General features: G+C 43.6%; 1 protein-coding gene across 2 annotated transcripts in view; it reads left to right on the forward strand.

Moving 5' to 3' along the window:
- The first annotated feature begins 2,824 nt into the window (after positions 1-2,824).
- TAFA1 (TAFA chemokine like family member 1) overlaps positions 2,825-12,249 on the forward strand; it is a 429,474-nt gene continuing 420,049 nt past the window's right edge. For both annotated transcript variants that reach the window (XM_067463462.1, XM_060766394.2), the window contains exons 1-2: positions 2,825-3,778; positions 7,952-8,072. In XM_067463462.1, the coding sequence (XP_067319563.1) occupies positions 7,955-8,072 (118 nt within the window). In that variant the 5' untranslated portion in view covers positions 2,825-3,778; positions 7,952-7,954. The remainder of the gene's footprint in view (positions 3,779-7,951; positions 8,073-12,249) is intronic.

The raw sequence follows: 12,249 nt of genomic DNA on the forward strand, positions 1-12,249 counted from the left end.
TGATACACACAAAGTTAGACTGTTAGGTGCACATATACCTACTTTCTATATGGCAATCAACATGGGAAATAAAAACAATTGATGTTTGGGCTCATTTGAGCTGCCATTTGCTTATTTATTTAATTTGTATATCACTTTCCTTCCATGTGGAAGCCAAAGTGGCTGTCATGTCCAAAACACTGGATTGTAAATCCACCCCCACCCCCCACAAGAGATCCTAAATGCACTTTAATGGCTTAAAGACATGCCAGCATGTCCCCCCAAATGGATTTGATTCTAGCACAGCAGATGTGGGGAGATTGGGACCCTACTAAATACCCTAGAGGGTTAATGCAGTCCCCTGGTCTTCCATGGTTACACACCCCTGATTAATATCAATATTAGCAATCTGAGACAATGTTTGTGAGTATATATGTACAATCCCAGAGATATGCATCCGAACTGTGTTTGTCAGAGAGACCAGGATGGCCCCATCCCTACTTGCCTTTTGTAGGCAGATGAAAACATACCTCTACCTTTGGGCATTCATAAACTGATGAGGGGCAGGTTGCAGGGGATGCTGAAAGTGGGATTTTTAAGGGAACATGTATATAATATTTAATGTATTTTAATGTTTTTATGCTTAAAGGTCTAATAGCATAATGGTGTAAACATATATATTTGATTTTAATGGTCAACTGTGGTATGTATTATGTGATTCTTGCATAATTGTTGCATTGAATATTGCCCAAAACTTGTAAGCTGCTCAGAATCCCCTCGGGGTGAGATAGAGCAGGGTAGAAATAAAATAAATATATATAATGCATTTGTGTTGTTTTAATTTGCCTTGTGTCATATTTATTGTTAGCCTCCTCAAGTCCCGATATAAGGAGAAAAGCAGGGCAAAAATAAATGAATTTAAAAAGTAATAAATAACAAATAGGGCCATTCCCAGACATTCTGGTATGGGCTGCCTCATGGACGATCAAGCATGTGCCTTCTACTGTAACCTTAGAGACTTCTCTTTCTACCCAAAGCAGCCCCTTTCCATCTGGCCTTGCCTGGCAGGGTGACTAAAATGATAACGGGCCTAGAAAACAAGCCCTATGAGGAGTGGCTTAAAGAGCTGGGCATGTTTAGCCTGCAGAAGAAAAGGCTGAGAGGAGACATCATGAGGGCCGTATATAAATATGTGAGGGGAAGTCATAGGGAGAAGGGAGCAGGCTCGTTTTCTGCTGCACTGGAGACTAGTATGTGGAACAATGGCTTCAAACTACAGGAAAGGAGATTCCACCTGGACATGAGGAAGAATATCCTCACTCTGAGAGCAGTGAAAGTCTTTGCCCCAAAATGTGGTGGAGACTCCTCCTTTGGAGGCTTTTAAACAGAGACTCAAAGGTCATATGCCAGGAGTGCTTTGAATGTGATTTTCCTGTTTCTTAGCAGGGGGTTGGACTAAATGGCCCACGAAGTCTCCTCCAACTCTCGGATTCTAGGATGACTAGGATGGTTTTAAATGGTGTATTTTAATATTTTGATAAATGTTTTTTTTAATGTTTATATATTGTATGTGAATTTGTGTCCCGGCATTGCCGTGTATGTGCTGTGCTCCACCCTGACTCCCCTTTGGGGTGAGAAGGGCAGAATATAAATGTTTGAAATAAATAAATAAATTCTATGGTTCTATGAACTTCCTCACTGTGAGAGTTGTTCAGCAGTGGAACTCTCTGCCCCAGAGTGTGGTGGAGGCTCCTTCTTTGGAGGCTTTGAAGCAGAGGCTTAGCAGGGGTATGAATTGGATGCCCCAGGAGGTCTCTTCCAACTCTAGGATTCTATGAACTTTCTAACTGTGAGAGCTTGTTCAGCAGTGGAACTCTCTGCCCCAGAGTGTGGTGGAGGCTCCTTCTTTGGAGGCTTTGAAGCAGAGGCTTAGCAGGGGTATGAACTCGATGCCCCACAAGGCCTCTTCCAACTCAAGGATTCTATGAACTTTCTAACTCTGAGAGCTTGTTCAGCAGTGGAACTCTCTGCCCCAGAGTGTGGTGGGGGCTCCTTCTTTGGAAGCTTTGAAGCAGAGGCTTAGCAGGGTATGAACTGGATGCCCCAGGAGGTCTCTTCCAACTCTAGGATTCTATGAACTTTCTAACTGTGAGAGCTTGTTCAGCAGTGGAACTCTCTGCCCCAGAGTGTGGTGGAGGCGCCTCCTTTGGAGGCTTTGAAGCAGAGGCTTAGCAGGGGTATGAACTGGATGCCCCAGGAGGTCTCTTCCAACTCTAGGATTCTATGAACTTTCTAACTGTGAGAGCTTGTTCAGCAGTGGAACTCTCTGCCCCAGAGTGTGGTGGGGGCTCCTTCTTTGGAGGCTTTTAAGCAGAGGCTTAGCAGGGGTAGGAACTCGATGCCCCACAAGGCCTCTTCCAACCCAAGGATTCTATGAACTTTCTAACTCTGAGAGCTTGTTCAGCAGTGGAACTCTCTGCCCCAGAGTGTGGTGGAAGATCCTCCTGTGGAGACTTTTAAGCAGATCTGTCGGGGGTGCTTTGACTGCATTTTTTTCCTGCTTCTTGGCAGGGGATTGGACTGGGTGGCCCATGGGGTCTCTTCCAACTCTATGACTCCCCAGCCTCAAGGTTGCCCTATAGGGACATTTCCAAACGTCCTGACATGGTCTACCTGTTTCCTGAGGACTGGTAGAAATGAATGTCGTTGGGCACCAATTTCAGAGTCTTATTTCATGGCTGTGGGATGTGTAGTTTGGCGAGGCACCGCCACCGCGGAGAAGGCTCAAGACCATATAGAGTCACAGCTCTTAGGGCTGCACAGCCTTGAGCCATGGCAGTTCAAGTGGCGCCCAGCTGCCTTCCTCCTCCAGTGTAGATGCCGCCTTGTCTGGCCCCCCAAAGGCTCCGGCTTCTCCACCCGCGCCCTCTCGCCTCCCCTCCCTTTTCTCGGATGTTAGAGGGAGGCGGAAAGCAGAGAGAGAGAGAGAGAGAGAGAGACCTAGAGAGAGGCTTGTGAGAGAGAGCCAGACCCCGTTTGCGTGTGAGGGACTGGAGGGCTGAGGCTCTGGGTCCTTCCAAGGGGCAAGGTGTCCCTGAGTGGCAGGTGAGGCTGGCAAGCCGCGGCACCTCTCCCTTTAAGACACGCGATCCTTTCCCCAGCCGGGGAGGCATTGAAATAGACTCTCGGTACTTAACCGTAGTGTATAAGCGAGCGGGGCTTTTCCTCCTCCCGTTCCTACGTTACCTCTGTTTTTTCCTTTCTGCGCCGGAGAGAAAGAGAGAGCGAGAAAGAGGGAAAGAAAAGAGGGAAAGAAAGAGGCACCTTTCCTGCAAGCCTGCACTCAGCGACCCTCCTGTTGAAGCGCCCCGGGAGCTGCGCATCCCTCTCTCTGTTTCTCTCTCTCTCTCTGGATCCCTTTCCGATGGTTTAAAAAGCGGGGAAAGAAGGGAAAGATGACAGCCTCGCCATCCTTGAAACCTTGGCTACTTTTCTGAGAAAGGTGGAGGAAGAAACCCAGTCTACTGGAAGAGGATTTGAGAGGGAAAGGAAGAAGGAAGGAAGGGAGCAAGAAGAAGGCATCTCCTACCCTCACTCAACATTTGGACGGGGGGAAGAAGGAAGAAGATCCTTTTCTTTTTTTTGCTTCGGTTTCTCTCATTTCTCTCTCTCTCTCTCTATTTTTCCCCTTCGGTATTTTTTCTCCCTGATCGTGGTGCAAATGGATGTGACAAAGTGTTAAAAGCTTTTCCAATGACCGCTCCTGGCGCGCTCTGCTCGAAGGGCTTGCAAGACTCAGGTAAGGAAGGAGGCGAGAGAGACTTGGAATGAGCGGGGGCGGGGGGCATCATCTACACCGCCGAATTAACGCGGTTTGAGACCCCTCCCACGGCCATGGCTCTGTGCTATGGGATCCTGGGAGTTGTAGTTTTGGTGAGGCACCTGCACTCTTGGGCTGAGGAGGCGAAAGACCTTCCAAAACCCCAACTTGAATGACTCCATAGCATTGAGCTAGTGATGCATCCCTTCTACAGCAGGAATGGACAAACTTGTGCTCTCCAGGTGTTTTGGACTTCAACTCCCACCATTCCTAACAGCCTCAGGCCCCTTCCTTTCCCCCTTCAGCCGCTTAAGAGAGATAGTGACAAACTGGAATGTGTCCAGAGGAGGGCGACTAAAATGATCAAGGGTTTGGAGAACAAGCCCTATGAGGAGCGGCTCAAAGAGCTGGGCATGTTTAGCCTGAAGAAGATATGGCTGAGAGGAGACATATTAGCCATGTGATAGGAAGTCATAGGGAGGAGGAAGCGAACTTGTTTTCTGCTGCCCTGGAGACTAGAATGTAGAACAATGGCTTCAAACTATAAGAAAGGAGATTCCATCTGAACATGAGGAAAACTTCCTGGCTGTGAGAGCTGTTCAGCAGTGGAACTCTCTGCCCCATAGTGTGGTGGAGGCTCCTTCTTTGGAAGCTTTTAAACAGAGGCTGGATGGCCATCTGTCAGGGGTGATTTGAATGCAATTTTCCTGCTTCTTGGCAGGGGGTTGGACTGGATGGCCCATCAGGTCTCTTCCAACTCTATGAATCTATGAAGTCCAAACACCTGGAGGGCCCGTTTGCCCATGCCTGTTCCACAGTCTCTTGAGATTTGGGCATGTTCGTGTTGGGATTATTTTAGAAGCAGAGATAGATATTAATTGCCTACATCACATAGATGCACCCTGAGATTCAGAGCAGCACATCTAAGCCCTGCTTTGAGATCGAACATGGGTTTGGTAGGCTTTGAAAGCAGGATAGTTCAGGGTATCTGAACTATCCTGGGGTGCAGGAAGGTGAGCACAAGAAGCTTCGGAAGTTTCCGTTGTCTTATTTTAACTTTTGCCCCACTTGCCAGGTTGTTTATAAAGCGCTTTTGTACCATAATCATAGAGCCACAGACTCCTAGAGTTGGGGGAGACCCCAAAGGTCATCCAGTCCAACCCCTGCCATGTAGGGAAAGCACAACCAAAGCACCCTTGACAATGAAAGCACCCTATCCAGCCTCTGCTTAAAAACCGCCAGAGAAGGAGAGACTCCATCACATTCCCAGGCTGCCTATTCCACTGCCCAGTTCTTCCTAATATGCATTTCACATGGTATATGAGTCAGCTAAAAGGCCCCCTTTCCTTTAATTTATTTCATTATGAGGATAATGAGGGTGGAGGTCAAGAGATAGAGGCGCCAGCTTTGTCTGCAGGTAACAGTTCATTCTCTGGGTTGCTGTGAGTTTTCTGGGCTGTACGACCATGCTCCAGAGACATTCTCTACTGACGTTTCACCCACATCTGTGGCAGACATCCTCAGAGGTTGTGAGGTGTTGGAAACTAGGCAAGTGAGGTTTATATATCTGTGGAACAATGTCCAGGATGGGAGAAAGAACTCTTGTCTGCCTGAGACAAATGTGGATATTGTAATTGGCCAGCTTGATTAGCATTAAATAACCTGGCAGCTTCAAAGCCTGGCTGTTTCCTGCCTGGGGGAATAATAGAATCATAGAGTTGGAAGAGATCTCATGGGCCATCCAGTCCAACCCTGCTACCAAGAATCAGGAAAATCGCATTGGGATTTTTCTCCCAGCAATCCTTTGTTGGCAGGTGTTAACTGGCCCTGATTGTTTCTTGTTTGGAATTCCCCTGTCTTCTGAGTGTTGTCCTTTATTTACTGCCCTGATTTTAGAGTTTTTTTAAATATTGGTAGTTCATTCTCTCTTTATGGAAAGGAGAACTCTTTGTGGGGGATGTTCTGTAAAAGGATGGAAGGAGGCGGAAGGGTGTTAAGGGATAAGTGGCTAAGTGTGTGTGTGTGTGCAGGAAAAGGAAGACAGAACTATAGCACAGACAAAAGTGAACAGCAGGGAGAACAAGTATTTATAGACCCAATAAGTACAGCAGATACGCAGAGAGAGGGAATTAAGCAGCATCCCGCTGATCACAACCCTGTTTTGCTAGTTTGCAGTTAATTATGTCTCTCCTTTGAGTCAGGAAAAGTTGCATTTGATCCAGTTAGCTTTGTCTTTGCTTTTTCTCCAAAGGAGCAGTTTGTCGAGATCATATCAATAATAATAACGGCATCCACTACACTGTGTGATCATAGGAATGATGATGATGAGACCACCGATTGTGCTTGGGCACACTCGCTAGGGCTGACCTGAAGGTAGCTGTTCAGTGTTCACCCAGCCTGAACATATCCTAACAATGGGTCACTCCTGACTCCATTTGTACTGAAAAGAATGGTGAAGCCCAACCTCCTTGTTTAGCATGAGAAAAGAGGTTCCTTTGGTCTTGAAAGCCTTTTCTCCCTTCCTGTGGGTGGGGGCAGGTGTTGTGGGGAGGTGATGGTGGGGACGATGTACAGCTGATTGGATTATTAGATATAAAGTGCGATCTTGTCATTGGCTGACGGAGGAGTGTGCCTGAAGTTTGATTAATCTGGCAATGTGAAATGCAGCAGAAGGTGTTGTTAAAGGAAGTGGCTGATCCAAGCGCAGCCAAGCCTTGAAAAACCTGGCAATTCTTAAAGGCTTTGAAACAGGGGTGTTCAAGTCACGCTGTTTATAGATTGCAATCACAGACACACGCACAAAACTTATATGAACAATTGGGAGAATGCTGGTAATTGCCCTGCTCCACTGTGGTATGTGTCACTCATTACTACCACACAAAAATAACGAGATTTTACAACAAGATTTCCTTCAAAGTTTTGATTCAATTAGATTTCTGAAAATAACAAACATCCTTATCGCTTTCTCTGCTCCCTCTGAAATCCAGTCTAATTGTGCAAATGTTCTTTAGATGTTCTTGGGCTGAAGACAAGAAAAAAATTAGAATGTGGGTTAGACGAGCATGATTCTGAGAAACAATTACTTTGGTAAGCAGACAACATTGCAATTAAAAATTAATGGCCTTCTAAGTTAAAAACGATTCAGTCCTGACTGGAGAGGTATTAGACTTACTGGGTTGTGAAGGGAGAATTGGTTTCCAGTGCATCCTGCTGCAGATTGTCAACTTATTATTTACAGTGTGCTTTACAATGTCCTGAGATTCCCCCCACTGCCCCCAAATTAGTTTTTCTCTGTATGCAGCTGGGCTCCCTAAAGGTTGTGAGATGCAGCCTTCACAGGCAAAGGACACACTTGCATCTGGGACTCTTGCTGTGTGCCTAGTCAACACGCAGCGGAAACATTTGGTGGCTGGGATGCAACCTCTGTGTTCCACATTACTCTGCTTTGGAGTGGATCCAGCATTTGCCACCCAAAGATCAGTCAAAATAATTGCCTACCGATGTGGCGTAATTGTCATGTAGCCAATCTGAAGCCACAAAAAACAAACAAACTCAAAACAAAACAAGAAACCTATTTCTGCTTTTTCTGGAGTTATATGTAACTGCATTCTTTTTCTCTCACCTTCTCAAGGTATAAATAGCAGGAGCAGGCATATCTTAGCTTCTGTGAGAAGAGCATCGTGTGGAACCTTAAAGACTGACCCATTTGTTGTGACAGGAGCTTTTGTAGGCACAATCCTACCTCCAGCAGAGCCACTCGGGCTTTTGTTAGCCATAGTAGCAAATTCATGTGCGCCTCTAAATTATTTAAAGTCAATCTAGTAACCTTTTCTTTGGCTCTCTTGGAGGGGCTCTTTGTTGTGTGACAACTGCAGCCTGGACGAAGAGGCTCCTTCTTTGGAGACTTTTAAACAGAGGCTGGATGGCCATCTATTGGGGGTGCTTTTAATGTGATTTTCCTGCTTTTTGGCAAGGGGTTGGACTGGATGGGCCGCAAGGTCTCTTCCAACTCAATGATTCTATGAGGAAGTTTAGGTATCCTGCCAATGTGCCCCTTTCAATGTGATTCAGAAGCCAAGTTGGATCTGAGTGCAAACAGAAGATGGATTTGTTTGCTGGGGGTTGCTAATTCTTGTCTAACCTCTCCTTTAGAGAATGGCCATGGTCTCTTCAACGTCCTGGGTCCTGTATTTGTGGATAAGTGCATGTGCCATGCTACTCTGTCAGGGCTCCCTCCACCACACCTTCCAGCAGCATCACCTGCACAGACCAGGTAGGACTGTCCTCACATTGTGGATACTGTGAGACAAACTCACTTTGTCATTTGGGAAGAGAACTGCGATGCATTGATACATGTGTGAATATGTATGTATTATGAGTATGTCTCACTTGCTCTCCGGATGCTGTTTTACATCTGAAGCTGTATAAGTTGCCTTTCTGTATGACACCGAAATCAACTTAATAATCGATCACCTGGTGTGAAAATGCTAAATCTATTTAGTGCTCTGTGTCTGTGTTTCAGTCGGTTTTCTTGTATTGTAAAGGAGGGCCACCATGGGAAACCCATCTAGATCATCGTTTAGTCATTCTCCATTATAATATGGTATTTGTTTGAGTGGAAGGAGAGTAAGCTTTCGTTTTTCCTGTGGAGAAAAGAAATCATGGAGTTATGTAACTTAAGATGATTCTGCTTTGCTTTACATTTGCCAATTGAGAAACAAGTTCCACCTCTCTCTACACATATACATATTAAAGATCAGTTCTTGCATACAGAAGAGTTTGCTTGCCCACGTTTGCTGGGGGCTGAGAATGCAAATGGAGAGGCAGTGGCATTTCTTCAGTAGCAAATTTTGTTCAAGTGGAAAGAGAGAAAACAAAACAAAAGAAAGAAAGCAGAACCATGCATTAAATGACTGCAATGTGCAAAATGTATTTAAGAATACAGTATGAGAGTAAGGGTGGGCATGACAACCTTCTGTGAAATTACAGGACAATTGTGTGCACATTTACATAGAAGTACATTCCCTGTGATGAGTGGGATTTACTTCCAGGTAAGTGTGCTGAAAGCTATGTCCAGATAAACTTTGTCAACCCTTCTAGTCTTATGAAGTTATTCATTCTTCTTGCAATACTTGCAGTAGGCATAAATAATGGTTGAATTTATCAAAGATTGCCGTTCGTGGTTTTTGGAGTTGTTCGCCTATGTGATAACATGAACAATACTGTTTGATATGCTGCATAATAATGTCAGTGATGCTCAATGGTTGAAAGGGCAGAAAGGATTTTTCCTCAGAAACTGATTAAGGTAAGATTGAGTCTAGGGCATTCATTAGGTTGCTATTCTGCAAGTCGATACCAACAGTGTAATATTTCAAGGCTGACTACTCATTTTTGGACTTTGCTCCATGAGCTTACTGTCCAGGAAGTATCCACGACATAATCAATTGGCATCAGTGCATTCACACAAATGAGAGTTGGCAACAACCCTGGAAAACATCTTTCATTAGGTGAAATGTAGTAATGATGAAATTTTAATGTGTCATGTCAAACCAGATTAATTTGGGAATATGGATGGATTGAAGCATGAGATCATACACCATAAACATCAAGAGGTGGTGGAATCATTTTCAAGCCTTCAGGAGTTTTAACCCTCTTTCCTAGACAATAAAGTATAGTAGACTCTCAATTAAGCAGAACTCAAGCAACCAGAAAAATATTTAACTAAAATTGCACGCTATATTCACAAAGATGTTTTTATTATACAGTAAAGCTGTGTTACATTAAGTTACATTTTCTTTATTTGCTTTTAATTACTAGCTTTCAATATTAATATCAAGTCAATACAGAGTTTATAGTACAATGTACTATGGGGTATAGTATTAGATAGGCCTATTTTTAATAGTAACTCTTAAGGAATAGGTAAAGGTAAAGGTTTCCCCTTGATGTTAAGTCTAGTCATGTCTGACTGCTGAGGATGGTAATCATCTCCATTTCTAGGCCGAACAGCCAACGTTGTCCATAGACTCCTCCAAGGTCAATTGGCTGGCATGACTGCATGGAGCACCATTACCTTCCCACCAAAGCAGTACCTATTGATCTACTTACATTTTCATGTTTTAGAACTGCTTGGTTGGCAGAAGCTGGGGCTAACAGCAGGAGCTCACCACACTCCCCAGGTTTGAACTGCTGACCTTTCAGTCAGCAAGTTCAGCAGCTCAGTGGTTTAACCTGCTGTGCCACCAGAGGCTCCTAGTAACTCTTAAGCAACCAGAAAACTTCATTTATTCAGCATCTACCAATCCCCAAGAATCCTGGTTCACTGAGAGTTTACTGTAATAGACTAGAACCCAACTTTACAAAAGTCATAGAGAATCGATGGAATGATTGAATAAGACAAGAATTTTGCTCTCAAAGCTGCACTTGTATGCCTATAGTGCTCGTGGATCCCAGTGGTTTGCACGTTCTGTCTTATGTTTTGAGTCTCAAACTTTGATGAATCATGCCTGTCTTGCTGTTTGACAGCTGTCATCTTAATTGTTAGTAGAACAACCAGTTTGTATGCCCTCCTTTGGGAGTCATTAATGCAAGAATACAAACACACCCCCAGAAACAGAAGGGTATTGGGATTGCTAGCCATGAAGCGACACGAGTGGCAGCACAATGGATAAACAAACTCCTAAATAAATAAATAGTCAAAAGGAAAATCTAATCTCATTTTTGCACAATCAGTTGAAACAAGTGACATGATGAGAAAAAATGAGGGATAGAGCTTCTGCTGGTTTGCAGCATTTGCCTAAGATTGAAAAATCACCTTCTTTATGAAGCTAGAAGAGCATGACACAGGGCGCATACAAAGTACCGGAGAGATGGGGAATATGACATATCTTTCACCAGGGCTGTGATACGGGCAGAGTGAAGGTTTTACAGCTGCCTCATCACCTGCTTAGGAACAGCAGAGCTTTTCCTCTTGTGAGACTTTGCAAGGCAGCCAGCCTGCACCCTACATGAGTAAGATTGATGGTGTTCTGATGCAAGGCAGCCAATTCCAGCCTCTCAAGAAATAATCCACTACTTTGACAGATGAGTGGAATTTGACAGGAATGTAACACCATGGATCCAGTTTGCCCTGTCTGGATAGGGCAAAACACTAAGGGTGCTTTAGGGAAATAGAGCTCTCCCTCCCTCCCTTCTTTCCTTCCTTCTTTTATTTTTTTGGAAGGAGAGTGTTTTTTTAATCAGGAGATGAAAATATATATATACATATTATGCATACATCTGTATCTCTGCATTTGTGGTATGATTTGAGAATGCAAGAGCACATTAAAGGAAATGGAAACGTGCTAATGATGAAAATGAACCGGGATTATAATATATTCAGTTGTAGTCCCTGAGCAATTGCTATTTTTCATATTTATATTATTAGAAATGCATCGTTTACTTTGAGTTCGCCGCTTTCAGTTAGCCACTGTTTAAAGAAGATTAAAACACTGCATCAAGGAAAAAGAGTGAATATAAAAAAATGGAGGAAGATAAATCGAGGTACAATTTTCTAATTTAACATGGTTCTTTTAGACGGCTTCATCTCTATTTTTAATAAGGAAAAAATGGTTGCAATTTGTTGCCTAGCATATTATTTATTTATTTACTGTATTTATATACCACCTTTCTCAGTCTGAAGGTGGCTCAAGGCGGTTTACAGTCGGCACAATTTGATGCCCCCAACAACATAAAATACAATTAAAAACATTAGCATATAAAATATAAAAACATATAAAACCAATAAAAACATAAGTCCCCGGTGTCTCCTTATTGAAATCATCATCCAGTACTTCCATCCCAACTGCTATGTTCTCTCCACACTTCAAGATTTTTATTCTTGGGGTCCATAATTTGTATGGGAATACAGGTCTTCTGAACAATTGCAGTTGGCTGTTAAGATACGGTAGGGCAAGAAAATGAACGAAGCCAAGTTTTCCTCAGTCTTGGGCATCCTAGACTTCATAAATCAAAGTGCTTCTTTAAATACTGATGCAGAACATTTTGAATATCATTTGGTGGACTTGCAGCTATGAAGCCCTTGGACTTCAATTTAAGTGGAGCTGCATGGAGAGATCTTTTTTCTTTTTTGTCACTGAATGCTTTGCATGGAGATTTTGAAACAAGGAACAGAAGAGTTCAGGGTCTCTTATTCCATTTATAGTTACCAAACATAAACATGATCGCCTTCAAAATAATCTAGGAAGTGAGGTATACATGATATGACTCATCCATCCTTTTGTTCTGAAAAGTGATTTCCCCTCACAACACAGCATCCTAGTTTTAGCATAAAGTTTTCCATGGGCCTTAACAGGAACAAACCTAGAAATTGTGTAAATGCAAAAAATGGCACAAAATCATAAAATCAAAGGTGGCTTGAATATCACAGAAAATCAAACTGACAGGCACTCCAT

The sequence above is a fragment of the Anolis sagrei genome, chromosome 2, assembly GCF_037176765.1.
Source record: "Anolis sagrei isolate rAnoSag1 chromosome 2, rAnoSag1.mat, whole genome shotgun sequence".
Classification (NCBI taxonomy): Eukaryota; Metazoa; Chordata; class Lepidosauria; order Squamata; family Dactyloidae; genus Anolis; species Anolis sagrei.